Here is a 26,441-nt window from a genome sequence, read left to right as displayed (position 1 = left end):
AAGAGATGAGGGAGTGGGGGAAGGGGCACAGAGCTTCTGCAGGCACACCTCCCTCTCAGCTCCTCCAAGTGTTCCCCAACCCGGAAGCTCAGGTCCCCAAAGCCCTGTGATTGGGGTTTTTGTGGAGGCTTCATTACATAGTCATGACTGATTAAATCATTGTCCACTAGTGGTTATCTCCACCTCCAGTCTCTGTTCTCCCAGGAGGTTTGGGGTGGGGCTGAAGTCCAGTGCTCTGATTGTTGTGGTTGGTCCCCCCGGCAGCCAACCACCATCCTGAGGCTACCCAGAAGCTCCAGCCAGAGCTCACCATTAGCAAACGAAAGACACAGCAATTAAGATATTCCCCTGGTTTTAGGATCTGTGTCCCAAGAAGTAGGGACAGAGACCAAAAGTATGTATTCCATTGTGCCACCAGCCCCATTAGGGCCTACCAGCACATGAGTTAGTTTCAGGGATGCTTCTCTGGTGAGAAAAGTGACAAGGAGGGTGACAGGAAAGCAAGTCACAGTGACCTCTCTTTCCTCTCCCTGTTCTTCACTTCTCACAAATGGACGCTCTGCACTTGGATGGGCCTTGGTTCAACCCTTTAGTCTTTCACACATTAAAACACTGGACCTGCTGATCATTAAAATCCTCTTCAATTCTGAATTCCAGCAAGTAAAAGGCAGGAGGGAGGCAATGTAAAAGTAAAAGTAAAAAAAGTAAAAGAAGAAGGGATGGAGGGAAGGAGCAAAATTCTCAAGTGTGGATAAATGGTGATAAATGGAAGGCCATTTATAAGTTTCCTAAAACTTAAGTTATAGGAAATTTAAGTTTTCCACTAGTGGGATCTTACAGAGCTGTTTCATGAATAATTTACCGGACTGGTGTCTTTTGTTCCCCCAAAGGAAGCCAGGACATATTTCAGGATATTGTCAATGAAGCAGTTTTTGTGAAGCCTCAGACTACAGTTTCCACATTTATTTTGACGTACCAGTAACTTGGATTGCAGAAACGAAACTTAACCCCCATGCTTAGCTCAGTAATAGTGATAACGATTTGGGGTGGGTGCTGGGTGTCTGCTCCTGTTCTAAGCACTTTCCATGCCTTAGCCCTCTCAGCAAACCCAGAGTACATTCTATTGTTAGCATCATTTTACATAAGAAGAGCAAATTGTTCAAGGTCAAATTGTTACCGGTGGAACTTGGGCTCATTCACAACCCACACAGGGGAGACTGTGGTGTGGCAAGACTTATTTGAGGGGAAGAGGAGGCTGCCTCTGTGTCCCATCTCCATCCATCCCACCATGGAAGAAGTCCAACCATGTTTTAGCAAAGCTGAAACAATGGCCAGTGTCCAGAGTTTCTGTTTCATATTAGAGCGAAGTTCTTTGGAGCCCACAGGCAGCTGCTAAGCAGTCTCAGTCCCCATCCAGGGGGCTCAGCAGCTCCTGGCTGCACTGCTGTGCCCAAGCTTCCATCTGGAGCTTGTGTGTGGAGTCCAGGTGGCTACTAGACCCACGCGGCTGTTAAGGAGAGAACGTGTGAACTCACGGGGCAACTCATGAACTCATGTGTGTTCTCGAATGAGAGCAAGAAAGAGAGAGTGCGCTTCTTTGTAAGCTGGGTTACATTGTCTCGGGCTTGGGATGGACCAGGTGCTTTTTTCAGAAATAGCCAATCAACCTTCCAAGGTTTTGCTGGCTTCTGATGGGTCCAACCCCTAGCCAACCGATCCCTTTCCCAGGGTAGACTGACAGACCTCTAGGGTCAAGCACCTCCCCCTGCACCATTTTGACTTTTGTTGTGCATGTGCTCACCTCCCGCTTCCTCCCCCAACAATTTGGTACTGGAGGGGGGAAGTGAGGGGTGTTAATCCTGGGAGGGGCAATGCTGTGATCCCCAGGAGTACGTGAAGCTGAGCTTCCTGGCTAAGCAAACAGACTTATGTTCCTGGGTTGATGATTATGCTCAACAATGTCTGATTCCATTTGCTTTCTTCCTTGATTAATAACTAGCTCATTATCTATGGTAACAAAAGAGCTGATGAGCAGTGCAGCCCGGTTTAAGCCCAAGCTGTGTGGATGCAGACTCCACCCAGGAGGCAGTAGGTCCTGGATAACGCTTTCTCTCTCTCTCTCTCTCTCTCTCTCTCTCCCCCCCCCTTTCTTTCTCTCACACACAAACAAACACGTAAGTGAAGAGTTGTTGTTGTTTTTTTAAGAGCAGTGTGTTTGAATTGCCAGAACTTGTGTGAGCCTCTGTTCTATATAATTTACTCTTCACAAAAGTCCTGCCAGGTAGTTGTCTCTGCTCCCACCTTGCACATGGGAAATGGTGGGTCTAGAATTCAAAAGTCCAGGGGTCATTCTTCTGTGTCAGGGGCCTTCAGATCAGGGCCTGTGAGTGCCAGAGGGTCACAGCTGGAAACCAAGTACTGCCTTTCCTAAAGCCCACCTGAGATGCCTCCCGCTGACAGGAAGTCATGGCTGGGTTCTGCCTCCCCACTTCCTATTTATATATTCGTCCTTTTCCCCCTTTACAAATGAAGGACATATCTCTCACATTTAGCAATATTACTATGGAGGATCTGGGATGTGAAAGCCTTCCCACTGTCCCCCCAAAAGTGGGATGAATACAGACTCTTAGAAATGCATGTGTTCACAATGCTTCCTATAATAAGTTATCATGACCCAGGGTAGGGCTTCGCATCTGTCCCTTTCTTATGCATATTTCTGTCGCAGACATCATGGCAATATAAATGGGGCGCTCTGGCTCACGTTGAGATGCTCAGAATTCAGAGGTAGTATAGAGTGGGGGAGCAGAGATAATAGCAAGTGTTGTTTAATAACCTCACCCTGTCTGTCCCCCAACAATTGTCAATGATCACCAAACTCCTGAAGGAAAGTTCCAAGGAAGCAAAGCAAGACCATCATTGAGAGATGGCGAAGGTGGCAGGCAAGACCTTATCTCCCCCATGTGACACCCATGTCAAGACTGCAGGCCTTATCTAAGTTTTTCTGTCTTAGAATATTCAAGATTGGAATAAAGCATGCTGCTTCGGAAGGTCGTCCTCTCTGCCTGTCTCCATTCCTCACTTTCACCCAGGCCTCCCCCGTGTCCCGGGGAATCCTCCAGGGTTTCAAAGATCAGGAGGAAGGAAGTCCCTCTTTGCTTCAGACAGCTGCATAGTACCCCTTCAAGTCAAGGAAACATTGTAAGAGCTAAGTTAATATTTTATATTTTCTCGGGCACTTTTTAAGTTTTATCAAGGTATAATTGCCTGATGTAAGTTTTGATGCATGTACACACCCAGGAAACCATCATTGCCATCAACCCAGTCGGCCGTATCTGTGGCCCCCTTTAAATCCCCGCCTCCATTTCTCCCGTCACTCTGCCCCAGCCCTAGGCCAACACTGATCTGCCTTTGGCTGCTATGGGTTAATTTTCATTTTCTAGAATTGTATATAAATGAACAGTACAGCACATATGTCCTCTGTACTTTTTTTAGCTACTTTCCCTTTATTTAATTATCTTGATAATTATTCAAGTTGCTCATGTATCAATAATTTGTTCTTTTTATTACTCTGCATATTCCATTGAATGAATACATCACAACTTTTACCCATCTGGGTTGCGTGCAGTTTTTGGCTCTTACAAATAAAACTTGTTCATTTTTTTCTGTAAACACACACTTTCTCTTCTCTTTGGTAAATACCTAGGAGTGGAATGGCTGGACCATATAGTAAATACGTACTTAATTATGTAAGAAACGGCCAAACTAGTTCCTCAGGTGGGTGTTTCTTACTCACACACTTCACAACCAGAGTTAACCCAGGCTCTGCGAATTGTAAGGCCGCCTCTCTCTCTCTGCTGCTCATTTTTTTTGTCCTAGTAATAAGTGACATTTATTCTAAACCACTGCTGTCTAAGATTTTACTTTACACTGAATATTTTTTAGAAATTCAAGAGTCTCTATACTGTTTTATATTAATAATAATCATGATATCTCAATCCCAAATAATTTATTAACATCTCTTAGAGTCATAAGGAGATTTTAAAATTAATATTGTAATCCATTTACATATTTTAGTTACAGTGAAGTATGATAGTTCACATGATAAGAGACTTTTGAGCTTAAAAATACATTACATTAGGCCCTGGCTGGTGTAGCTCAGTGGATTGAGCACGGGCCTGCGAACCACACAATCGCAGTTCGATTCCCAGTCAGGGCACATGCCTGGGTTGCAGGCCAGTTCCCAGCAGGGGACTCATGAGAGGCAACCATACATTGATATTTCTCTCCCTCTCTCCTTTCCTTCCCCTCTAAAGATAATTAAATAAAAAATTAAAAATATATATATATATTACATTAGGATAAAATTCTGTGTGGGGAAGTGGAATGATATATATGTTCAAAGAGTAAAAGGAACAATGTGAATATCCAATTGGTAAAGTAAAACTCTTCCTGTATTTTTTAAAATTCTGTGCTTCTTAGATTCTATTGCTTAAATGCAAAAGAATAGCTTTATTTTTAAATGTCAGTATTGAGATATGCCAGAAATTACACCCTTTGCCGCTCTTTTAAACTATGATGCAATATTCTAGGTGTTGGTGTAAAAATGTGAAGGTGTAACTAAACTCTTCAAAAATTTTTCAGAAAGTATATAGTGAAAAAAGTAATCGTGACAGCCACCTCTCTCCCTACAGAACTGATAGGGGCGTGCGTGGTGCTGGCGGAGTGCTGGGTGTGCTTCCTGGAGGAGGGAGCTAGGTGCTCAGGGGACTGGATCTACCTGAGCATATAGACTGCGGATGTGGCCCAGGCAGGCCAACACGAATCCCTCAAGCTCCTCTTTTCTCTGAAAGGGTTTTTAAAACCCTAAAGATCAGGAGCTAAGCCAATCTTGTACCCTGTGGGTGGAGAATCTCCTTGGTAGGAAATATGAGTGGAGGGAGAAGGTGGAAGAGAACCACAAGCTCACGTTTTGAAACTCAGTTTCCAACTGAGCTCTACACACAAGGCCCTGCCTGCCCTCCCTGACTCACAAATGAAATATATAAATACACTGTGGAGTAGTGTGTTCACTACTGCAGAGCTCACACACTGCGGAGCTCTACACGCAAGGCTCACAGAGGTCTGAGGCTCACAGAACTTCTAACAGCATGGGGAAACACTGACATAATGCTATGTGCTAGAGTCAGCATAAAAGCCATATACATAGTATATTTTAATGTTATAAATACTGTCACACCCACACACAGCCATAGAAAAGGCCTGGAAGAGAATATACTAAAATAATGGTGGTTCTCTCCTGGTTGGATTTTAGGGCAGTTGTATTTTCTTTTTATAGCTTTTATGTTTTTATTTTCCAAAAGTTTTTTAATGAACATGTGCCATAGTTGTAATCAGGAGAGAAATCACTTAAAAGAAGTTTTTATTCTTTTCTTTTCCAATATGCACCCCAACAATTCAGCTGGCACCACAAGCTCAAAACAAAGGCTTGTCCCCCAGTGATGTCTTCTCACACGAAAGAATTGTAATATATCTGTATCAGAAGTTATGCTTAAGTCCAAATGCAATGTTTTCATTATTATGATTATATAAATATCATGGTTACACCAAGTGGTAAACAATGACTACATTCCCTCTTCTGTATGCTCTCTTTTTAAATACATTTTTAAAATTTTTTATTTATTCATTTTAGAGTGAGAAGAAGGGAGAGAAAAGGGGGGAGAAAGAGAGAGAAAAAAACATTGATTTTGTTGTTCTGCTTATTTATGAATTCATTCATTGATTCTCATATGTGCCCTGACCCGGGATCAAACCTGCAAACTTGGCGTGTGGGAACAATGCTCTAACCAACTGGACTACCCAGCCAGGGCATCCTGTATGCTCTTTTGTTTCTGGTGTTAATAATGATCTTTTTTTGTTTCTGGTGTTAATAATTCTCTTTTTTTACTTTTATTTTATTTTGTTTGGAGGAAGGGGGCTGGGGCAGAAGAAGGGAAACTGGAGTGTCTGTCAAAGTTCTTGAACTTGTTCAAAGTTCTTGAAATAGTTCTTGAACTATTTCTTGAACTGGGTGATTGTTACAAAGGTATTTGTCCTATATTCACTAGGCTATACTTGTGTACTGATTCTCTATACTTCGTTTTATTCTTTAAAAAGTTTTTGAGAATAGACTATGCAACAAGAACCCCCCAAATGCCTGCTTTCTTTTAGTGGTTTTTTTTTTAATCCAAATTTGTCTTTCCACACATTTAACAGTTTTATAAAATAAATCTTCATACAATTTTCCAGACGAACCTCCCTAATAGTTTGCTTGTTCCAGTTTTTCCTCTGGGTGCGGGCTGTTCTCCTAACTTGTATCACTGCCCTCTAGTGGTCTAGTTGCCTGTATCATAGCCCTCTAGTTGGCTGATAGACTCCCTGTGGTCTATCAGCCAACTCTTTCTCCTCACCCGGTCCCTGTGTTAGATCCCCTTCCTTTTGGATCCACATTTTGTTTACTCTTTTGGTTTTCGTGAAACAAGAACACATGTCACATACATTTTTTTGAGGCTGAGTGCCTGGAAATGTCTTTTTTTTTAAAGATTTTATTTATTTATTTTTAAAGATAAGGGAAGGGAGGGAGAAATAGGGAGAGAAACATCAATGTGTGGTTGCCTCTCACGTACCCCCTATTGGGGACCTGGCCTGTAACCCAGGCATGTGCCATGACTGGGAATCAAACCCGTGACCCTTTGATTCACAAGCCACTGCTCAATCCACTGAGCCACACCAGCCAGGGCTGAAAATGTGTTTATTCTATTCTCATATGACTCAAAGTTTGGCAGGGTATAAAATTCACAACAAAATATTATTTTCCAGAATTTTGAGGATAATTTCCATTGTATTCTAACTTTAAGTCTTGTTAGTAAGAGATTTATACCATTCCTATTCCTAATCACTTTTGTCTGTTGTTAGAATCCTCTCTTCAAGCTGATGTTTTGAAACATCAGGTTTATGTGTGTTGGGGTAAATCTCCCTCACCATGGTGTTAGGTACTGATTGTGGCAAATTTTCCCATGTTCTTTCTCTGATAATTTCCTCCTTTAATTTTTTAAAATTTCATGTACTGATTTAGGGAGAAAGCAAGGAGAGAGAGATTGATGTCCATGTACTTATGCATTCATTGGTTGATTCTTGCATATACCCTGCCCTGGGATTGAACCTGCAACTCTGATGTATAGGGATGCCACTCTAACCAACAGCTACCCAGCCAGAGGTCCTCCTCTGAGTTTTCAATGGGCTACTAGACTTCCTAGATGAATCCTCTAATTTTCTTACATTTCTTCCCTTGTTTTCCATCTCTTTGACTTTTTGTTTGACTTTCTGGGAAATTTCCTTTATCTTTAAATACTTTTACTAATTTTTTGTGCTGTCATATTTCTTTTTAATTTCTAAAGGCTTTAATTTGTTGTTTTTATTGTATCCTGTATTATTTTATGAATGCAATAGCTTCACTTACTATGAAGAATGATGGTATTTTTGACATGTTCTCTCTATACCATTTCCAATTTCATTGAATTCCTCTTTATCTGTTTACTTGTTTAGATCATCTTTCATGTTGGCACTTTTTCTGATGTCTGTGCCCATTGCTCTTTGTACTTGGGCACCGCTTGTTAATGAGCATACTTAGCTGTAGGACTGTCGCATGGATAACTAGCCCGCTTATTCTTTCAGAGTCCATAGGCTTGATTTATTTCTTCAAAGAATCCTCTGCCAATCTCCTGCACAGAGTAGGGGGCGGAGAAACCTGGATGCCAGAGTCTTGGAGTTAGCTGGAAGAGGCAACTGCTGAATCCCACGGATAATCATACAGTCGCCAGCTGTCCAAACAGGCGACACCACACACCTGCCTCAGTGCCTGGTATCCCCATGTCCAGGGCCTCTCTGGTTCAGTGTCTCAGGGGAACATATATATTGCCCCCTGTGGAGACAGAGGAATGGTGACCTGGCTGTAAAAGTTCAGAATGGAGACAGGTGGAGGGTCTAGCTGAACTCAACACACGAGTTTAACCAACCCTTCTCTTTTCATCCTCCCATCTTACCCTCGCCTTTCCCGATGCCTGGTTCCTCCGATTACTGATTCTTTCTGATGTTGCTTGGGTGCTTGGGTCTGACCTCCATCCACTGGCTGATTGCAGTTCCTCCACCTGCTTTCTGTCTTCATGTGTTATGATTTGGGATCACAGAGACATGCTCGTTTCACTGAAAATAGTGACCAAGTTATTGTTTTCTTTGCTTTTGGAGTGCTGTTGAGAGAAGGGGGAAGGAATGTCTTTACCCCACCATTTAAATCCCTAAGTCTCTGTCTTGGTTTTTAATTAATTATATGCTTTGGTTTCCTGTATCCTCTAAATTTTCTGCAATGAACATGCATTATTTTAATAAGAAGAAAGCACGCACACAGTCATTGGAGGCCTGGGACACCCAACCCTGCGTCTTCCTCCATCTCTTCCTGAGCTACCTGGGCCCACAAAGCCCCCTTCTCTCTCATATCTCAGCTTCCTGACACCATACAGCCACCTGCGTGGCCTCAAGCACCTGCCAGAAAGTACCACACTCCCTTGTCAAGAAACACACATTCCTAGCTTCCCCATCGCTGAACCAGGGCTGGTTGAGGAACAGCCTTTGCCAGTGATGCAAGCTACTTTGCATGGTGTGGATCTCTTCACGAGTTCTGAATGGCCATGTTTCCAAAAACCACACGTTTTTGTAAAAAGAGAAGTGTGTGTGTGTTTTGCCATGGCCCCCATGGATTTCTTCCCACTGATGCCGCTCCAGTCAACAGAGGTGGGCGTTACCTGGGACCTTTCCATGACTACCTCCTACAGACGTACATGAGTGGCCCTTGGGAAGTGGGCACACTGGGACCTTAAACACTCTTGAACTCTGCTGGCTCTACCAGGTCCAAGGGAATACGAGACCCCAAGATCTAACACACACACCCAGGCCCCCACAAGTTCTGGAGTCATGGAACTAGCAGGAACCCAGTGAGAAATCCCAACGCTGCAGAAATACTCCTTGTCCCCTGAGCTTTCTGACGGCGCCCCTCCCGCCTGAGGACACTGCCATGCCAGTTGTCCCACTGAACACGGGGATTCCAGGATCCGGGGTCCAGCAAAATACTCTCTTCTTCCTCCTCTACCACTAGGGTCACAGCCTGACCAACAAGTAGATTTTGCTTAGAATCCTATGAGAACTGACCCAACCTAATAAGTCAGGAAATTGCTCTCTAAATTTAACATGTCCATCATTCTCATCCAAAACAGTAGCACTGATTTGGTGGGACTTTGAGACTCTGAGGTGCTTTTTATTTAATCCAGCAGAAACGGCGTGGGGCTTCCTCCACCTCACAGGCTTACTCATTTCTTGTCAGTTTTGGTTTTATTAAACTCAGCGTTGTAAAAACCTCGTAAAATAACCCTCACCAGTACTCCCCTGCTGGACTCACACATTTCCCCTCCAGGACTGTGGCTTCTTGGAAGAGCTGCCGAGAGGACGGGCAGAAACCTTTCCTGTTGTGTGGCCCTCGGCACACATTGTGTTGCTGCTTGTGCATTTGTTTGTCCCTGATCTCTCTTCCAAACACGGTTTAGGGCAATGTGCGCGTTTATAGTCACAAATGGAGAGATATCCTCTATTGAACTCAAACTCCGCTTGGGTCATTTCCTTCCCCCCGAGAAGGCCATCTGCCACCCCAGTGTGTTACTCTGACCAGCTGTGCCAAGAGGAGCCCACGCACATATGCACGAAGACAAAGTTCCATTCGGAGACTGCATATCATCTTTAATTAACAGTGCCACAGCCCAACACCTTTTTGTTGCTGTGGCAGGCTGTGATTGTGTGTGTGTGTGTGTTCCTGCACAGGTGAGGGGCCAACAGAGGCTCCCCAGCAGGTCTCAGCCAACAGCTCCTTTGAGCAGCAACTGGAAGACAGTCTCCACAGCGGCACGGAGGCTGGGCTCCTGCCTTCTTTTCTCCCGGGCCATCTTCCGTGCATTCCGAGGGCAAGGCTGAGGCGTATACCAGCCCAGATCGAAAGGCTTCTCAGCAAAGATGAGTCTTCAGTCCTCAGCTCTCACTGCCTCTCGCCAGAGGTATGTCCCCGGGCAAAGCACGCACTGCTGGGCACAGGTAGACGGCCTGGGCCAGCCTCGGTCCCTCTGTCACACTGGGGCAGGACCACGGTGGCTCAGCCCCAGACAGAGAGGCCAGAGCTTCTGGGGCCATTTGATGAATTCCTTTCAGAAAGAATCAGGATGTAGCTCAGGGCCTTCCCAGGCCAGCCAGAGAGGGGCAGACTCAGCCCATGGTGGCCACACAGCTGTCATTTCCAACCCCAACCTAAGAGCCTGCCCTCCTGCCATCTCCACTTTCCAACTGCTCACATGCCCAGGACGTCCACGGCCAGACACAGCAGGAGAGGTCAGCGTGTGGTGAGTCGAAAAGAGGCCATGAGACACCTGGGCTGAGCTGGAACTGCAGCCATCACCGGCCTGAAGCCAGCCCTCCCTCCCATGGTCACTGCCAGCCACAGCTCTCTGAAGCCAGATGGAACCCAGGCAAGGCAAGGCAAGGCAAGGCAGCAAGTTCTTGGCCTAGTTCAGGAGGAGAAAACCAAACCGGCTCCACGGTCCCATTTCCAGGCACTCTGTGCCTTAGGAAGGCAAGGAGCCCAAGCCCCCAGGACGGCAGTATCAGCTGTTGGGGAGGCAGCGCTGTCCGGGTGCGGCCTCCGGCCGAAGACCGTGCCTGCTCCGCGGGCTGGGGTAGTAGGCTGTGTACACGTTGGTCTGCTGCAGCGGGCAGAAGCCGGCTTTGCCGTCGGGGCTCAGGTTGTTCTTGTTCAGGGTCTGTGGGAGGAGAAAGGGACAAAAGAAGGGGTGAAGGGATGGGTGAGGAAAGGGGATGGCCAGGTCAAGGAGATCAGGAGCCAGTGAACAAAAGGACACTAACTGCTGACACAGTATTCTGTTCACGACACCGCTGCTCCCTCCCAAGTGCCCAGCCCAGTACGCCCATCTTAGAGCCAGAGCATGGTACCCACCACCCTGTCCTCCACTCCTACAGGTGGGCTCCCACCTTGAACTCCATGGGTATGTACTTCTCATTCTTCGGGGTGCCCCCGCCCTTGTAGTGCAGGTGGTTGGGGGTGGCAGGGTGGACGAGTGTGGACTCCTGGGACTGGCGCTGGCAGCGCTGGCAGGACAGGTACACGGCGAAGGTCAGCAGCCCAGAGCCCAGGAAGCAGGTGACACCCGTGGCTACCAGGTGGATGAGACTGAACCCTGGGGGTGGGGGCACAGAGGTAAGTGACAAGGGAAGGGCCACTGTGCAGAGGACAGCCTCCCGACTGCCGCCCGACTGCCTCCCGACAGGAGGCTCAGAGGCATAAAGAGCTTTGAGGCCAGAGCCGATGGGAACAGCAGGCCGGGCAGCCCTCACCAGGGGCCTCTGTCACAGGACCACCTATGGCTCGTGTCAGAGGCAAGCAGAGGATGTGGACTGGGTGACTCTTCTTGAATACTCCTCTTGAGGACTGCCTCCTAGGCGGGGGCATGGATGAAATGGCCCAGAACCCCTTCACATGGTCTAGAGCAGCAGGAACCTCCACAAGGTTTGCCTGTCTGCAGCGGGAGGTGGAGGGGTTCCAGATTTCAAAGCAAGTGGGTCTCCTCCTTGAAGAGGAGGGGCAGAAGGACAGTGTCATAAGTGGGGAGGGCAGGTTCCTTTTACCTCCACAGCCGGTGGCCTCCTCCATGCTGGAGGCAGGCAGGATCACTGCAGGAAGAGAGACAGAGCGGGTGTTGGGGCACAGAGCGGATGACAGGGGTCCCTCTGGGGCTCAGTGTGTCTCTAGGAGGAGGACCCCTGGGTCAGCACTGAGCTGTGGGATAGACCTGGGGGCTGTGTGCCTCCCACCCTGCTGTGCCATCCTGCACCCAACCCCACAATATATGCTTCAGAAGGGGAAGGAAGCTGGGGAGTCAGTGGGAAGCACTGGGCTGAAGGCTGGGGTTGGAAGACCTACCGGGAATCTCGTTGTAAGGGCAGGGGCGGCTCTGGCTGCTGTTTCCAGCACAGGTGCTGGGCCCCGGGACTAGCTCCTCACAGTGCCGGCTGCGGGTCTGCACTCCATCCTCAGTGCATGCACTCCACTCAGACCACGGTGACCAGCCCTCTGCGGGGTGTGGGTTGGGATGAGGTTACCAGCCCCAGCATCCTCCGGTGAGGACTGGTGGGCTCCGTGGTGCTCCCCAGCCCAGGCCAGATGTACTCAGTACCTGGGCAGGCCTGTGTGGCACACAGTGCCTCCTCCGTGTGCAGCCCCAGACAGATGTCCTCGCCTGGGGAGGGTGCGGGGCTGGTGCAGGAACGTGTGCGTTGATAGTGGCCACCGCCACAGGAGGCTGAGCATGGGGACCAGGAGGTCCAGCAGGACCAGGAGCCTCGAGCTACAAGAGGACAGGGGCATGTGAAAGGGGCTACAGGTGCTAGAAGGACCCTAGACAGTCTTCCACCCCATCCCAGGCAAGGCCATGACTGCCCTGGGCTATACAGACCTCAACACCCACCCCACCCCCACTCACAGAGCTCTCGGCTAGGAAGAGGCCCTTCCCTGTCAGGGGTGGCAGGGAGAAATGGAGGCTGCGGAGGAGGCATCAAAAACCAACTCAAAACAAATTCCTTATCAGGCTTTCTCCCACTTGAGGGGAGAAAAAAGTGATAGGAAGATGAGGAAAAGCTCTGCTTTATGGGAACAGCTGCTGAGTCCACGTTCAGGGCAACAAATTGTTCTGGGGCCTCTTGTGTCGAGTGGGAGGGAAGAAAAGGGCACCTGAGCATGAGGTGTGGCCTGGGTAGGGCTAGCAGACTCCCATATGGGGGGTTCCCTGCGGAGGGGACTCCCTAGGTCGGGGTTGGCCTGAACCAAGATTAATCAGCACGGCATTACCTGGACAAGCCTGTGGGTTGCAGTCCTGATACTCAGTGGCATCGCCCACACAGGGCAGGCCCCCGTTGCGGGGCTCGGGGTTCGTGCACGTCCTCTTGCGGACGTGGAAGCCCAGCTCACAGTCCCGGGAGCAGGACGACCATGGTCCCCAGGCGGCCCAGCCCCCGGTCACCTTGTGCTGGGCGGTGCCCCCGCTGCGCAGGAGATCCTCCACCAGGGCTGCGGGTGGGGTGGAAGGGCTGGCCTCAGAACAAGAGCTTCTCAAAACCCTGCGTTCCGCCCACCCGGAGCTCCTGCTCCCAGCCACCCCCACCCCGCCCCCGCCCCATTGCTCTAGACCTGGGAAGAAGGGTGGCCTGTGGGGTGCGTGCGGGGCTGTACCGTCTGTGTCACAGGTTCCTGAGCTGTCCACTGGGCAGGTTCGGGTCTCGGTCCTTCTCCTGCCGAACTGCAGGCCGTGGGGGTCGGGTAGGGGCGCGCGGCACGTGAAGCGAAATCGCTGCTCCTGCCGCGCCCCGCCCTGAGTCACGTTCACCGGCAGCCACGGCGTCCACGGTGTGTTGCGTCGCACTTCGGGGCAGCTCTCCGGGTTGCAGGTCTTGAATTCCTGGGGATGGGAGCTGGGGTTGTTTCATAGCCTGCAGTTCCCAGGCCTGCCCTGAGGTCCACCCAGCCCGCCCTCCAATTGGCTATAGGTCATAAGTCCCGGCCCCGGCCCTGGCCCTCACCACACCGCAGCCTGGGCAGGAGTTGCCGTTCTCACAGGTCCGACGCCGCGATTGCATGCCGCCCCCACAGTTGCTGCTGCACTTACTCCAGGAGCCCCAGGATGCCCAGAAGATGGGTACCGGGCAAGGCGTGTTTTCGTTACAGAACCTGAGGGGTATGAAGGGAGGGGCTCACTCTAGGGAGCAGGCACCCCCTTCCCGAATAAGCGAGTAAGAGGTTGCTGGAAGCGCAAACTGGGAAGGACTGGAGTCCACTGGATCTCCTGGAGAGCTCCCCCTGCCTGTACCCCTCCCCCCAAACTCTGGGACTTTAGGGCTAGCTTCTGGGTCTCAGGGAGCCCCAGCCACAGCCTAGCTCACCGCTCCTCCCGGCTCTTGCCCACGCAGATGCGGCCTCCGTGGCGGGGAGCAGGGTTGCTGCAACTTCGCTGGCGGACCTGGAACCCGATCCCACAGGTCGTGCTGCACAGGGCCCAGGACGACCACGCGGTCCACGCCCCATTCCTGGCGGGTTGGAGGGGACGGAGACAGATGACCTTTGAGCCCTACTCTGATCCAGTCTACCTCTGAGCAGATGGATTTTGTTGTCAGCAAGCGCCAGATGATGAGGGAAAATATCAGCTCCTAACCAGGCCATCTCAGGCAAACTCATTCATTCATTCACCTGTTCGTTCATTCCTCAAACACATCTTGAGAGCTTTCCTGCGTGTATCGGGCTGTGCTCAGGGCTAAGGGTACAGAGATAGGACGTAGCCTCTACTCACAGGGGCAAACGGATACCTTCTCCAGAGAAGGCCCCAACTCGCCTTTCCAGTCTGCAACCTGTGTTTCAGCCACCTGGCTGGCCAGCCTTGGCATCCAAACGCATGCGCCCTGCCCTGTTCCACCACTGTCTCTGCTCCGCCCAACCTCCTGCACCACTCTCGCCTGTCTACTTAGACTCTCATTTTCAAAGTTTGACTCTGCCCCTGACTGGTTGTATGAGTCACTGAAACCTGCTGTGCTTACTCTCGTCTGCACCCTTAGTCTGCACACTCTCATCTTCAAAGTAAGGGTAATGATTTCAGTCCTACCCCCATGAGGTGGTCGTGACAGTTAAGTTAGTACATGTATGCAGAATTAAGTTCTTTTAAGAGTGTCCTGAATTGTGGGTTAGTTATTATATAACCCTTTAAGGGGTCCCCAGATATGAGGCAGCATGCAAGCACTTCATTATCTCCTGTAACCCTCTCAGCAACTCCTGGGGTGGGGGGTGTAGCCCTCACATAGAGACCTTGGCGTGGTCAAGGCCACACCTCCAGACAGTGGCAACTCAGGGTTGGCACGAGGTCTGCCTGCCTTACCAGGCCACACTGTCCCTTGTGTTTGGGACAATAAGGCTTATGAAGGCTAGGTCTGTCCAGGGGTGACTGCCGTGTCTGTCCAGCCCTCCTCTTCACACAATATCAAGACCCCCGACAAGGCAGAACTTCTCTTCCACTAGAGTGAAAACTCCCCCAGGGCTCATGTTTCCTGCCTCAGACATTAGCTCCCTGTCCCATCATCCCTTGCACAGCCCCAAAGTGGTTTCCGTCCATTAATGCAAATACCTGGCTGGGGATGCCCTGCCCCAGTTTAAGAAAGCAGTGAAACAAGGCCTGTATCCCCACATACCTAGAGCAGTTGGCGATGTGGATGGCTGGCCCCATGCAGTCTCGGCCCCCACAGCGAGGCCTGGGGGTGTCACAAGCTCGGGCCTGACACAAGCAAGAGCCTGAGTTGTCTCCATCAAAGTGCTCACATGGTTGCCACGTTGACCACGGGCCAAAGCCTCCATCCCGAGTCATGTTCCTCACCTGCAGGCGCACATCAGAGGCCAGGTCCAGTCACACAAGGCACAGGTCCTAGGACATGTGGGGATTCTGATAGGGAGTCACACTATGACTTGGGGGGAAAGATCCTGGCGGGGGCACAGAGGGGTTCTCACAGGACACGCTGTGATGTTCTGGGTCCAGAGGCTCATGTTGGAGCTGTCCTCGAGTGTGCTGCAACGTTGCTGCTTCCTGTCCCAGCCACAGTACGGGTCCCGTGCCCCCAGGCATGCCCTGACAGACAGAGGTCCTGAGACTCAGGCCCACTGGTCTGCCAGCCTCATCTGCACCCCCAGAATGTGCCTGGCCACTCCCCTCTGGGCAGCCCTTTCCACCCAGTTGCTCTCCACAGTAGGAAGTTCACTGAACACTTTATCGTGTGCCAGGCACTGTTGTAAATGCTTTAAACGCATGAAAGAATTTACACCACAACAAATAAGGAAGGTATTCTCATCAGCCCCGTGGAGTCGGCAGAGGAACCTTCCACTGGCCAAAGGGGCCGGGGAGGTCAGGGGCTGAAGGGTGTCTCAGAAGAGTCAGGGGCTGGCCCTGGGTGTCTCCAGAATAGAATCCTCTTTTTCCCTTGAGGCTTTAGGGAGAATCACCTGTCAGGTGACTGCTTTATTTTTAGTAAGTTCAGCAAACCATGTAACCAGATGAGGGAAAAGAGGTTTTATGAAAGACCTTACGGAGAAGAGGGTGGGGCTCCCTCTTGTCCTCAGCGGAGGTCAAAGAAGACAATGCTGTCCCTCGTTCCAGCAGCCCATGACCTTGTATAAGGGAGACCATGCTTAGGGGATCAGTAGATGAGGGCCCCACTGGACCCCAGGAAGCATACTCGGGCCCACCCAGGAATCCAGAATATTCTTCTATTGCTCAAGAATGTGTCCCTCCTTTATTCACTCGAGCACAATCTGTGTGCATTGGACAGTGTAAGTGTGCTCACATTCTCATCTCTGACCAGCGGTTTGATTCGGGGGCACCTCATGGGCAGCACGCATCGACCTGGGCATCGTGGGACTCAACGCAACACGTGTAAACACAGTCCCAGCTCTCTGTGGTCCCGAGATTCTGCTCACTTGCTGATTTGTTTGGGCCACATTGGCTGCTAGCAAAACCCGACCAGTCGGAACTCAGTGGAGCCCACTCCCGAGTGAGTTTTCCGAAGCTCTCAGAAACGGGCACCAAGCTCTAGAGGCAGGTGATACTGCACTTTATAAGCAGCATACATTAAATTTTTTTAAAAGGGGGAAAAAAACTAGCTGTGACCAGTGATTATTAATAATAAATAAAATGTTATGTATCAAAGACAAATGACAGTCAGTAGAGAAAACAAGTAAAAGTGGAAAATTAGAGTTAGCTTAGCTTACACGGATAAAAGCAGCAGATTTGGGAGGAATACAATTTGCCTGATGCCATTTCTTTCGTCTCGGGCCCAGCCAGTTCTAGAACAGTGGTTCCCAGTCTTAACTGCAAAGCAGAGTCTCCTGGGGGTCTTTTAAAAAGCTTAAGCAAACAAAACAAAAAACCTGACTTTGTCTGGGCCTTTGGAGCAGACCAGGCCAGGCCCTGGAATCTTCGGAGCGCTCCCTAGGTGATTCTAATGAATAGCACAGCTGAGAACTGCTGCTTCGGGGCCACTTTTGTCAACATTCCGAAGCCAAGACATAAAACGCCTTGTCTCTCCAACCCATGACAGAACAAGGAGTGAGGAAGCTCAGAGGAGATGCTAGCCCCAGCCCCACTCTCCCCTCACCCCTTAAACAGCATCCCTGGGCCTCTCGGCCTCTCCCATTCCCAGGACCCTCCTGCCCTGCCCTGCCCCGCCCCTGGTCCTGGCTGCCAGAGGGGCCTGCAGGGCTGCCCTGGGGCTAGTGCCTGAGCTCTCTTGTCTGCATTCGCTGCTATTGCCAAGTGCCACTCCAAAGCCACTCCAAAGCCACTCCAAAGCTCACAGAGCAGGGGATGTTCTTAAGAAAATTAAAGCTCCAAGCAGGGGAAGAGTTAAAGTGTGTCTCTGATCGTAGGATTGGGTGGCAGGTTAGAGTTTCTTTCACAAAAGCAGCCATCAGACCAGTAATGTATCACCATGTCTTTTTTACTGCAATGTCTCAAGCAGCCACTATAGAAGGGAACAGGTTCATGCCATGGGTTCATGGTGGGAAGGACAGAGATGGATGGCCGCAGCAGCGAGCAGGCAGTTTCCAGCAGCAGGCCCCAAGTCTCTAAATGGGAGCTGTCCAGCGTAGCAACAGTGTCCCAGGAACGTGGGAGGAAGTGGCCGTTCTTTAAGGTGGCAGCAGAGGGGGGCCAAGGCCCCCCCCCGCCCCCGACAGGGAGGCAGGTGAGGAGGAGACACTGGGAGCTGTGTCTCCTCCTCACCTGGGGGAGCTGGGGTGGAGGCTGCCCCCCTCCAGTGCAGCCCGAATGGCTGCTGGATGAAGGAAAGCAGTGGCTCGTGCACAAACACCTGATTTGCAGAGCCGAGTCAGTGTTCATTCCCTCTGCCCCTCCTCCTCTGAGCCCTGGCCTCTCTCTGGCCAGGCTAGGGTTCTGGATGTGCCCCGTGGAACTGAGATTTGCCCAAGTAAAAGGAGGCGGCCAGGTGTGGATCCTGGGCAGAGGAGGGGACCTAACGGGGCTCTGCTTACCCACCCCCATCCTCCTGCCAGCTTTGGAAGGCATGAGGGAAAAAACATGAAGTGTCTATCCCGGGAAATGCCCTGTGACGCCCCAGCCCGTACCACGTAAGTCCTGACACACTGTACATTGTGTGATAAGACAGTTGGCTTCCAGACTCTGGAGTGGTCATTTCATTAACTGCACAGCATTGAAGCTTCCCATTTTACATTTGTACCTCCACCTGTAGCTGTATGGCAGGGCTTTTACTGTACACGTAAATGGCTCTTACCCCACACTCAGGAAGCCCAACAGGATGAAAGTTTTAGACTCCCCGCTGACCTCTTTCTAACCGCCATTCCACGGGGCCGTGCTATGCAGGTGCCTCTCCCCACTCGGCAGCACCATGTGAGTGGGGACGTGTCCCGGCAGCATCTTTCCTCCTCGTGCTCCACTGCAGACCCCCTGGCTTCGTATCTGTCTAGAGCCACATCGGCTCACGCTGGCTGACCATCTGCCCCACAACAGTGCTGCCTGCCACCGTCTGACTGATTTTCGTAAAACACCCACTCACGCTGCCTGTCACTCACCCCCCTGCTCAAAGACCATGTCAGTGCCCACAGCCACAGCATTCAAATCAAAACCCTCCCTTGGCCCTCTCAGCTGGCCTCGGTCCGCCTTCCAGTCCCACCCCTCACTCCTCTCCTGCACCAACCTCCTCTCAGGCCAAACCGAGAAGAATCAATCCTGTGTGGAAGGCCTCTTCACACCTTGGGCTGGGCGTGGCCTCCTGGTAGAGTATAAAAAATACTGGGACACCGAGTTTACCTTCAAGGACGTACAGCCTCTTAAAGAATGCGGCATGTGTGAAGAGTTTGCTAACAACACAAGAGTTAAAGAACACAAGCTGTGAGGGAAATGCCATCGGCAGGTAGCCTGTGATTCATTGCCAAGCAGCTGTCTGTAGTGAAGGCTGCACACTGTAGACTTCCGAGAGCCCAGGAGGCCCCTAAATGAATTTCTGAAGATAATAAAGGAATAAGGACACTAGCTACCACTTATAGTTCACTGGATATGTGTTTCGTGAATATCATTCCCAATCCTTATAAGAACTTGGCCAAAATTTAGTATCGTTTGCTCCATCACTCTCCCCCCGCCCTTGTTTTCCTGATGAAAAAGCTGAAGCTCAAAAGGTTAAGTATGGAACTGAGATGGAACCCAGGTGTGCCCAGTCCCGGCATGTGCGTCCCTCCCACCACCTCCCGTCTCTTCCCACGTGTCGGACACAAGCCAAGGTTTCTCCCCACGGCTACGCAGTCAGACCTCTGGGGAAAACGAACGTTTTCTAGGCTTATTTCATCTTGCCTAGCTCCTCTCTCACTGACAGCCCCATCAAGTGCTCTGAGCACAGTAGGGCTAAGCAAATGTCTGGTGGTTTGTTGACGGAGCCATGTGTTGGGGCCAAAGGAGCTTGAGCATCTGCCCACTGCCCCCCGCCCCCACGTTGGGACCATCCAGACTCTTCCCCTACCCTCCACGCCTCTGCCTGGCTCCCAGCACGCTCCACTGGGGTTGGGGGCAAATCTCCGGCAGCAGAAAATTGGTTTGTCTCCCAAATCTCAAGGACAGGTGGGCACAGCCAGAAGGTCTCTGTGTTGCAAAGGCCACAGGTGCCCATGTGGGCTGTGGCAGGTTTGATCAGGTTAAAAATGAGAGGGGGCCGCGTGGCGCAGGCTCACGGGGTCGGGCTCTGAGCTATATCTCCATTCAGCTGTGTTCCCCCCTTAAATGCCACTGTCACCGTTGCCAAATTTGTGAATCCACTCGAAGCCAAGGTATAGAGGACCGATCGTGGGAGCAGTGGGGAAGGGTGTGCAGTGTCCACATGGTTCCTGACCTCCACGCCACCCAAGCAAGGCTGCTGTGCCTCTTCTAAGGAGGCTAGAGGAGCAAAAATGGGGTGGGGACTCAGAGCGTCACCTGCAGTCTGCCCCCACCTCTCCAAAACAAGTGCTGTGGTTTCAGAGATGAAGACCGCTCTCTGCATGGAAGGGGCCGAGGAGAAACTGAGTGGGCTCTAACTATGGGCTGACCACAGGGATAGCAACCATCATCACACCTCTAGGCAGCAAGAAATGGTTTATCCCGGTTATCTGAGATGTTATGAGGAGGAAAGCAAGGGCCAGAGAGGCTAGGTGACGGACTGTCCAAAGGCACGTCGCTGGAGACTGTGCCAGGATGCTGCCCCAGGGCCCACAGATGCCAGAGTGCTTCCTCCGAAGCAGGGATAGGGGAGGCACCGCTTACCCCTGGTTTCCGTAGGAGGCGCATCTCTCCAGGGGGATGCGCAGCACCCTGTCGCTCAGCCCCACGAAGAGCGCTCGGGCGCTGTGCAGGATTCGCATGCTGAGCAGTGGCTCGTGGCGCCCGGGGGGCAACACGTGCAGCTCTTCCAGGTAGCAGCCGTGGAGGCTGCGGCTTGTCGTGGACAGTGCCTTCAGGATGGTGCCCGACTCTGGAAAGGTCCAGCGAGGGTGGCCTTAAAGGCCCAGAAGAAACCTCAGGGCCCTAGCCCTGGATCCCCAACCTCCTCCCACTCTGAGCCCAGACCCGGCGGTTGGGCTCACCTGTGCCGATGTAGAGCACATGGTAGAGCGTGTCCCGGGCCTGCACAAGGTCCACCACGAGATGTGAGAAGCGCACACTGTCCTGGGTGACACAGGGCTCGGGAGTCACCGGCTGCACGGCCTCGCTCATCAGGAACAGGCGCTGAGCGTCCTGCAGGCTTCGCTCCGTCAGGTTTTCGTTGGGGCCCACCTCGGACAGGGTGCCGCACTGCGCGGGGAGGTGGGTCACAGGTGCCCAGCCGCCAGGGCTGCCCAAATTCCCTGTGTCCCTCCTTCCTTACTGTAACCCAGGTGGTTACTGACAGACTTTGATTCTTCTGTCCACCCCCCCTCCCCCCGCCCAATATTCCCATGGAGTCCCATGCACCCTCTTCCAGTGACAGATGCCTCTTCTTTGGAAAATAAGGGAAACTGGGGCTGGGAAAATGGGGCAGGCAAGACCTGCCAGGGCTGGGGAAGAAGAGGAGGAGAAACAAGGGGGACTGGATTATCTAAAAATGGATCATTTCAACGTGGATAATGAGTGTCCCGGGATCATATGGTGTTGCTGAAGGTCCCCCCCACTTCACGTTGTGCCAAGCCCTGCCTTCCCTCTCCTGTGCCCCTCCCTGCTCCAGATGCTATGTGTTTTAAACCAAAACTGGGAGGCAACTACCATTCTTTGAGCACCTACTACATTCCAGGCACCAGATCAGGTGTGCACTGACCCTCACACATATCTATGAGTTATTGGACTTATCCCTACATGACAAATAAAGAAAAGGTGACTCAAGGAGGCTGAGTGACTTGCCCAAGGTCACACACACAGAGAGAGGGCTAGATCTGGGTTCGTGTTACTGGACTGCAACGCCTGAAGTTCTTTCTTTGCCACACTCCGGCCCTGGGCAGGAGGTTGCATGGGTGTGAAAGCAGCTTATGCTCCATGGCTCTGTCCCCTTCTCTATCACAGCCCTGAGGGCGCTCCTGCTACCCAGGGCACCCAGTGCCCTCACCGCTCACTCCCAGCATTCAGAGGCCCTCTGAGCATTAGCACCCATGCTGTAGACTGCAAGCAGACTCCAGCTAACATCCCCAAATTCTAGCACACAGCTCCACAGTTCTGGTCCCCTACACTGAGTACAGCTGAGGTCTCCCCTCCCTGCCTCCCCGGAGCTAGGGCTACATTTACAGATGGCTCCGAGCCCCACCCCCTTTACCTTTCTCATTCCACAGTCTTAGAGGTTACCATCCTCTCAGGGGACCATTGTAGACCCCTCAGATGGGTGCAGACAAGCAGGGACAGATTCTGGAATCAGCTTGTGGCTGGTAGTCTGGTGAAAGACAGTGTGTACAGACAGGGGAGAAGAGGAGAAGTCGTACCTGGAAATTGGGGATGGGGTTGGCGATGGGGAGCCAGGCAGCCCTGGGGTTCTCCTGGTAGCGAAACGGGCCATTGAAAGCCTGGGAGATGGCGCTGAGGTTGAAGGCGCAGACGGCAGATGCCGCGATGCTGTTTCTGAAAGGTGAGAGATGGTAAGATGCTGTGCTGCCCCCACCCCAGGCCTGGGCACCCTCCTTAAACACCACAGCCTGCCCTCAAGGCACCTTCTGGAACAGCTCCAAGGCGGATTAAACATTTGTGAGGAAGAAAGTGCGGTCCTCTGGCTCGGGAAGCCCCGTGGCAAAGAAAGACCCACCAATGAGAGGCACGGGTGGGTTCTCTGGGCTGCTTTCTCACCCCCCTCCCTTCTCCTGTGGGAGGGTCAAATAAAGTCAGTGCTTTTGAATGTTTCATCCATGGCCACTGTAGCAAATACATTTTAGATCACAACTCAGTATGACACGCACACATGTGCACACACTCATCTAAAATAAATGTTTATGAAACAAGAATTACCCTTATTAAATACATGATACTCTGATATTTCTATTCCAGTCTATTCTGTTTTATTTCATTTTATTTTATTTTTAAACAACACGAGTTACCAGACCACTGAGACGCTGCAGACAACAACACCCTGAGCCAGGTGGCCTCTGAGACCCCTTTCTGTCACAGTCCGAGTCTCTGTGAGTCTGATGTGAACGGACTCAGAGAGACACCACTGCACCGCATGTTTCCAGGTCTGTTCTCTGCATTTAGCCCCTCTCCCAAAGGTGTCCATTCCCACCGGCTCTCGGCCCACCGTCTCCCCTGGCCGTTGCACTGTGGCCTCCCCGCAGCCTGCCTCATCTCCTCTAGTCCATTGTCTACACAGTAGCCAGAAGTGCGTTTGGAAAAGCACCTCCCAGCCAGTCTCTGGCTTGCTTCAAACGCTTCCATAATTGACTGCTCTTAGGATAAAGATCAAAACCTGTAAAGCAGTCTACAAGGCCTGCAGGGCATCATCCTCCCCATCCCAGCCCTCCCACCCCCTCTCCTGTCTTTCTCCTCCTCACCCTCCAGGCTCCTACTACTCTGCTCTGGCTCTGTCCAAACGTTTCTTCCTACCCAAAAGCTTTGCAAGTGTTGCTCCCTTGGGCTAGACTGCTCCTCTCCAGGAGTTCATTCTTATTTATCCTTGTGATGTCAGTTCCTACAGGAAGTCTTCCCAGATTACCACCCCTCCATACCTTTAGAGGTTTCCCCGTGCACCACCCTTTCCCTTTGTAGCATTTATCACAATAGAAAATTGTGTAATAACCACCCTCTCTAGAATGTAAGCTTCTCTACCTCTGGCCAGAGACCGGTCTGTTCTTGCTACCTGGTATCCCCCCTCCACCCCAACCCACCCAACAAGCACTTGGTATGGAGAAGGCACACAAAGCAAACTATTTACAATCTACACCAATGTCATCATTTCTCCTTGATGCTGCTCCAGTGGCTCCTGCCCTTTGCTCACCTTCTGGTGCTGATTGCCAGGCCGGTCATTAAGGCCTGGCTGTCAGCTCCTGGCTTGTGTGGGCTGTGCTGCATTCTGTCCCTCTGGCCATTCCTGCTTCCCAGCTTTACTCTCAGCCCTGGGCAGCCCCTCAGACGGTCCTTCCTACAGCTAGCCTGGCCCTCATCCAATGCCTGCTAGGTGGGGCCCAAGGTACGTAATCACCTCTACGGCTCATGTGCTTCCGGTGTTCTTACAGAGAACCCCGACCAGCATCCTGTAGAACAAATGCTTCCCTTGGTCTCTGCCACCCATTCAGTATTCTCTATGTGAAAGTCACCTAACCGTGTCAGCCTCCACATAGCAGGAGCGGGTGGGCGGAGGGCTCGGGATCTTTGTGGGGGCTGCCCTTTCTTACACCTGGGAAACTAGGGGCTCTGCCTCCCAGCCTGTGCTTGCCAGTGCAGTCAGGACTGCCAGAAGTCTCTGCTGCTCAGGGTTAGCAGGGACATGGAATCCCGAGGTTGGAAGGCACTGGAAAGAACCCCTCTGAACCTCCCCAATAGGCTGCTGCCCTCCCCTTATTCGAGGCAGCTACGTCACTTTCCTCACCAGCAAGTTCTTCTTCAGGAAGCCGCAATCCAGCTCCTTTTATTCTTCGTATCTTGCCTAGGCCTGCCCTTCACAGCAGCCCAGAATAAATGCTGGCAGCTGCGGAGGCCACATGCCACAAAATCCCAGAGGCCCCGGTGTAGAAGACACAACAATCTCCCTTGTACAGAAAGAGGAACGAGACTCAGAGAGGGTCCTCCCTGAGCCCACCAGGCTGCACGGCCAGACCAGAGCGTCTCCCCGGCGTCAGGCAAGGGGTGGCAGAGGGCAGGGACTCACACGTTGGTGGTGAAGACCCCGTAGATGAGGTCCTGCTCAGGCAGGTGGAAGGCACTCTGCAGCTCGTTGTAGTAGAAGGGGACCTCGCCCGGGCGGGAGCAGTTGAGCCGGGCCTTCATGAACGTGGTCCAGGTGTCCTCCAGCAGGAAGCGCCCCCCCACGTCGTTCTTGCACACCCGGGCCACCCGAGAGTACACGGTGCGCCCGCAATCGTGTTCCACCGCGTTCTCTCGCAGGAAGAAGTACGCAAACCGCCCGATATCATAGGCTGCCACGAAGTTTGGCTCTGGGGGCAAAGGAGGAACAAGGGGTGGGTCAGGCCAGCAGGGAGGAAGGGGTCAGAGTGGGGAGGACGTGACTACTTCCCTTTTCCCAGATGAGCATCCTGACACCTCTCCACCAACTTGGTGACCTGGGGGCTCTAAGTGGCCCCGTTCCCACCTCCAATACACAGTGCAGTTATAATTAGAGCTAACGTCAATTACCGAGCGCCGCCTGTGTGCCAGGCACTATGAGAGTATTTACACGGATCAGCCATTGGACCCTCTGAGCAACCTGTGAGGTCAGCACTGCGGTCAGCCCCGCATTAGGGACGAGGGCACTGTGGCACAGAAAGATTCGTACTCGCTCAAGGCCGTGGGTGTAGTTAGTGGAGAAGCAGGATTCAACCCCAACGGGCAGGAACCTCATACTGCCCTCTCCCAATCTCTTCTTCCCCACAACCGTCCCTCCAAACCGATTGCTAACTCTCTTCCCTCACAGCTTGTCCTCTGTCTGTCCTGGGTGCTCAGGATATCTGTGATTTCAGCCACAGTCCATCTTCTTGGGCCAACGCATGGCCCACTCTGGGCCTTTTGATGAAGTGAGTCTGAGCCCTTTGAGAGCTTGGGCAGGAAGGAGGGATTGGTGGGGGTCAGGCTGGGCTGGTGGGTCAGAACTAGGGGAACTAGGGGAACCCCACCACTGGGGCTGTGTCTTCTCACCATTGAGCCACTTGGAGTTATACTGCGCCGTGCGAAGGGGCGGCCCACTGCCCAGGCTGCGGTAGATGGCAGGGTCCCGGCCTGAGAAGTCGATGACTGTGGCCGCGTAGAGCTCTCCCTGGGAGGAGATGACAGCGGTGGAGTTGTGGCGAGGGTCGTAGGGGCATCGGGCCACACCGTTGATCTTCTCCATGGTCCGGCTGAGGTTCCCCACCTGGGAATGATGGGGAGATGGGGTGCTTTTCCCTGAGATCCGGTGTTTTTTCATCTTGGAGTGTTATTTCCTTCTGGGCCCCTGGTCTCTGTGGGCCTCTCCCTCCCAGTCTCCTCCTCGGTGCCCACCCACAGTGCTCCTGGAGTGAGGGAGCGGCCCTCCTGGAAGGGGAGGCTGGGCCAGGAGCTCCACCTGCCTCTGGTCCCTGCGTGGTGAGGCAGACTGATCAAATACGGGAGGCCTAGTTAAATTTGAATTGCAATGCACAGTAAATAATTTTTTACTGTAAGTATTGGGTTGGCCAAAAAAGTCTGTTTAGTTTTCTCTGTAAAATAAAAGACACGTTTTTCATTCTCACCAACAATGTTATTGATATTCGGAGTATGTCACCTACCCCCTGCTATTGGCTTTTCTAGTGGGCAGAGGCCAGGGGTGCTGCTAAACATCGTCCAATGCGGAAGACAGCCCTGCAGCAAAGATTTATTTGGTCAAAATGTCCATAGTACCAAGAAACTTCACAAACCACTTTGACATGTTTGATTAATCACAGCACCTTTTCCATATGCTGCACAAATCTTTTTTTCCATTTCAGTGGCATTTTTATCTTACTTGAAATAATAAAGCATAATACACCAAAAATGTTGTGTATATTCTTTCGTCTTCAGTATTAAAATGGCTGCACAAAAATTCACCAAGTTTGATAA

General features: G+C 51.5%; 1 protein-coding gene across 2 annotated transcripts in view; it reads right to left on the bottom strand.

Annotated features, from left to right (window-relative positions):
• Positions 1–9,793: 9,793 nt before the first annotated feature.
• The window catches only part of SEMA5B (semaphorin 5B), a 119,395-nt gene continuing 102,747 nt past the window's right edge, over positions 9,794–26,441 (bottom strand). Inside the window, exons 7-22 of one of the 2 annotated variants that reach the window (XM_037051470.1) lie at positions 25,524–25,737; positions 24,541–24,826; positions 22,172–22,307; positions 20,813–21,020; positions 20,493–20,724; positions 15,683–15,800; positions 15,370–15,551; positions 14,077–14,220; positions 13,717–13,864; positions 13,370–13,595; positions 12,989–13,207; positions 12,318–12,488; positions 12,065–12,214; positions 11,770–11,814; positions 11,116–11,321; positions 9,794–10,886 (exon numbers count right to left, since the gene is read on the bottom strand). In XM_037051470.1, the coding sequence (XP_036907365.1) occupies positions 10,731–10,886; positions 11,116–11,321; positions 11,770–11,814; positions 12,065–12,214; positions 12,318–12,488; positions 12,989–13,207; positions 13,370–13,595; positions 13,717–13,864; positions 14,077–14,220; positions 15,370–15,551; positions 15,683–15,800; positions 20,493–20,724; positions 20,813–21,020; positions 22,172–22,307; positions 24,541–24,826; positions 25,524–25,737 (2,841 nt within the window). In that variant the 3' untranslated portion in view covers positions 9,794–10,730. The remainder of the gene's footprint in view (positions 10,887–11,115; positions 11,322–11,769; positions 11,815–12,064; positions 12,215–12,317; positions 12,489–12,988; positions 13,208–13,369; positions 13,596–13,716; positions 13,865–14,076; positions 14,221–15,369; positions 15,552–15,682; positions 15,801–20,492; positions 20,725–20,812; positions 21,021–22,171; positions 22,308–24,540; positions 24,827–25,523; positions 25,738–26,441) is intronic. The other variant, XM_037051471.1, reaches the window with a different exon arrangement.

Source organism: Sturnira hondurensis, unplaced genomic scaffold (assembly GCF_014824575.4).
Source record: "Sturnira hondurensis isolate 20B ecotype Veracruz unplaced genomic scaffold, ASM1482457v3 Scaffold0007222, whole genome shotgun sequence".
Lineage (NCBI taxonomy): Eukaryota > Metazoa > Chordata > Mammalia > Chiroptera > Phyllostomidae > Sturnira > Sturnira hondurensis.
Note: the sequence above shows the minus strand (reverse complement) of the source record. Positions and strands in the feature narration are given on the sequence as shown.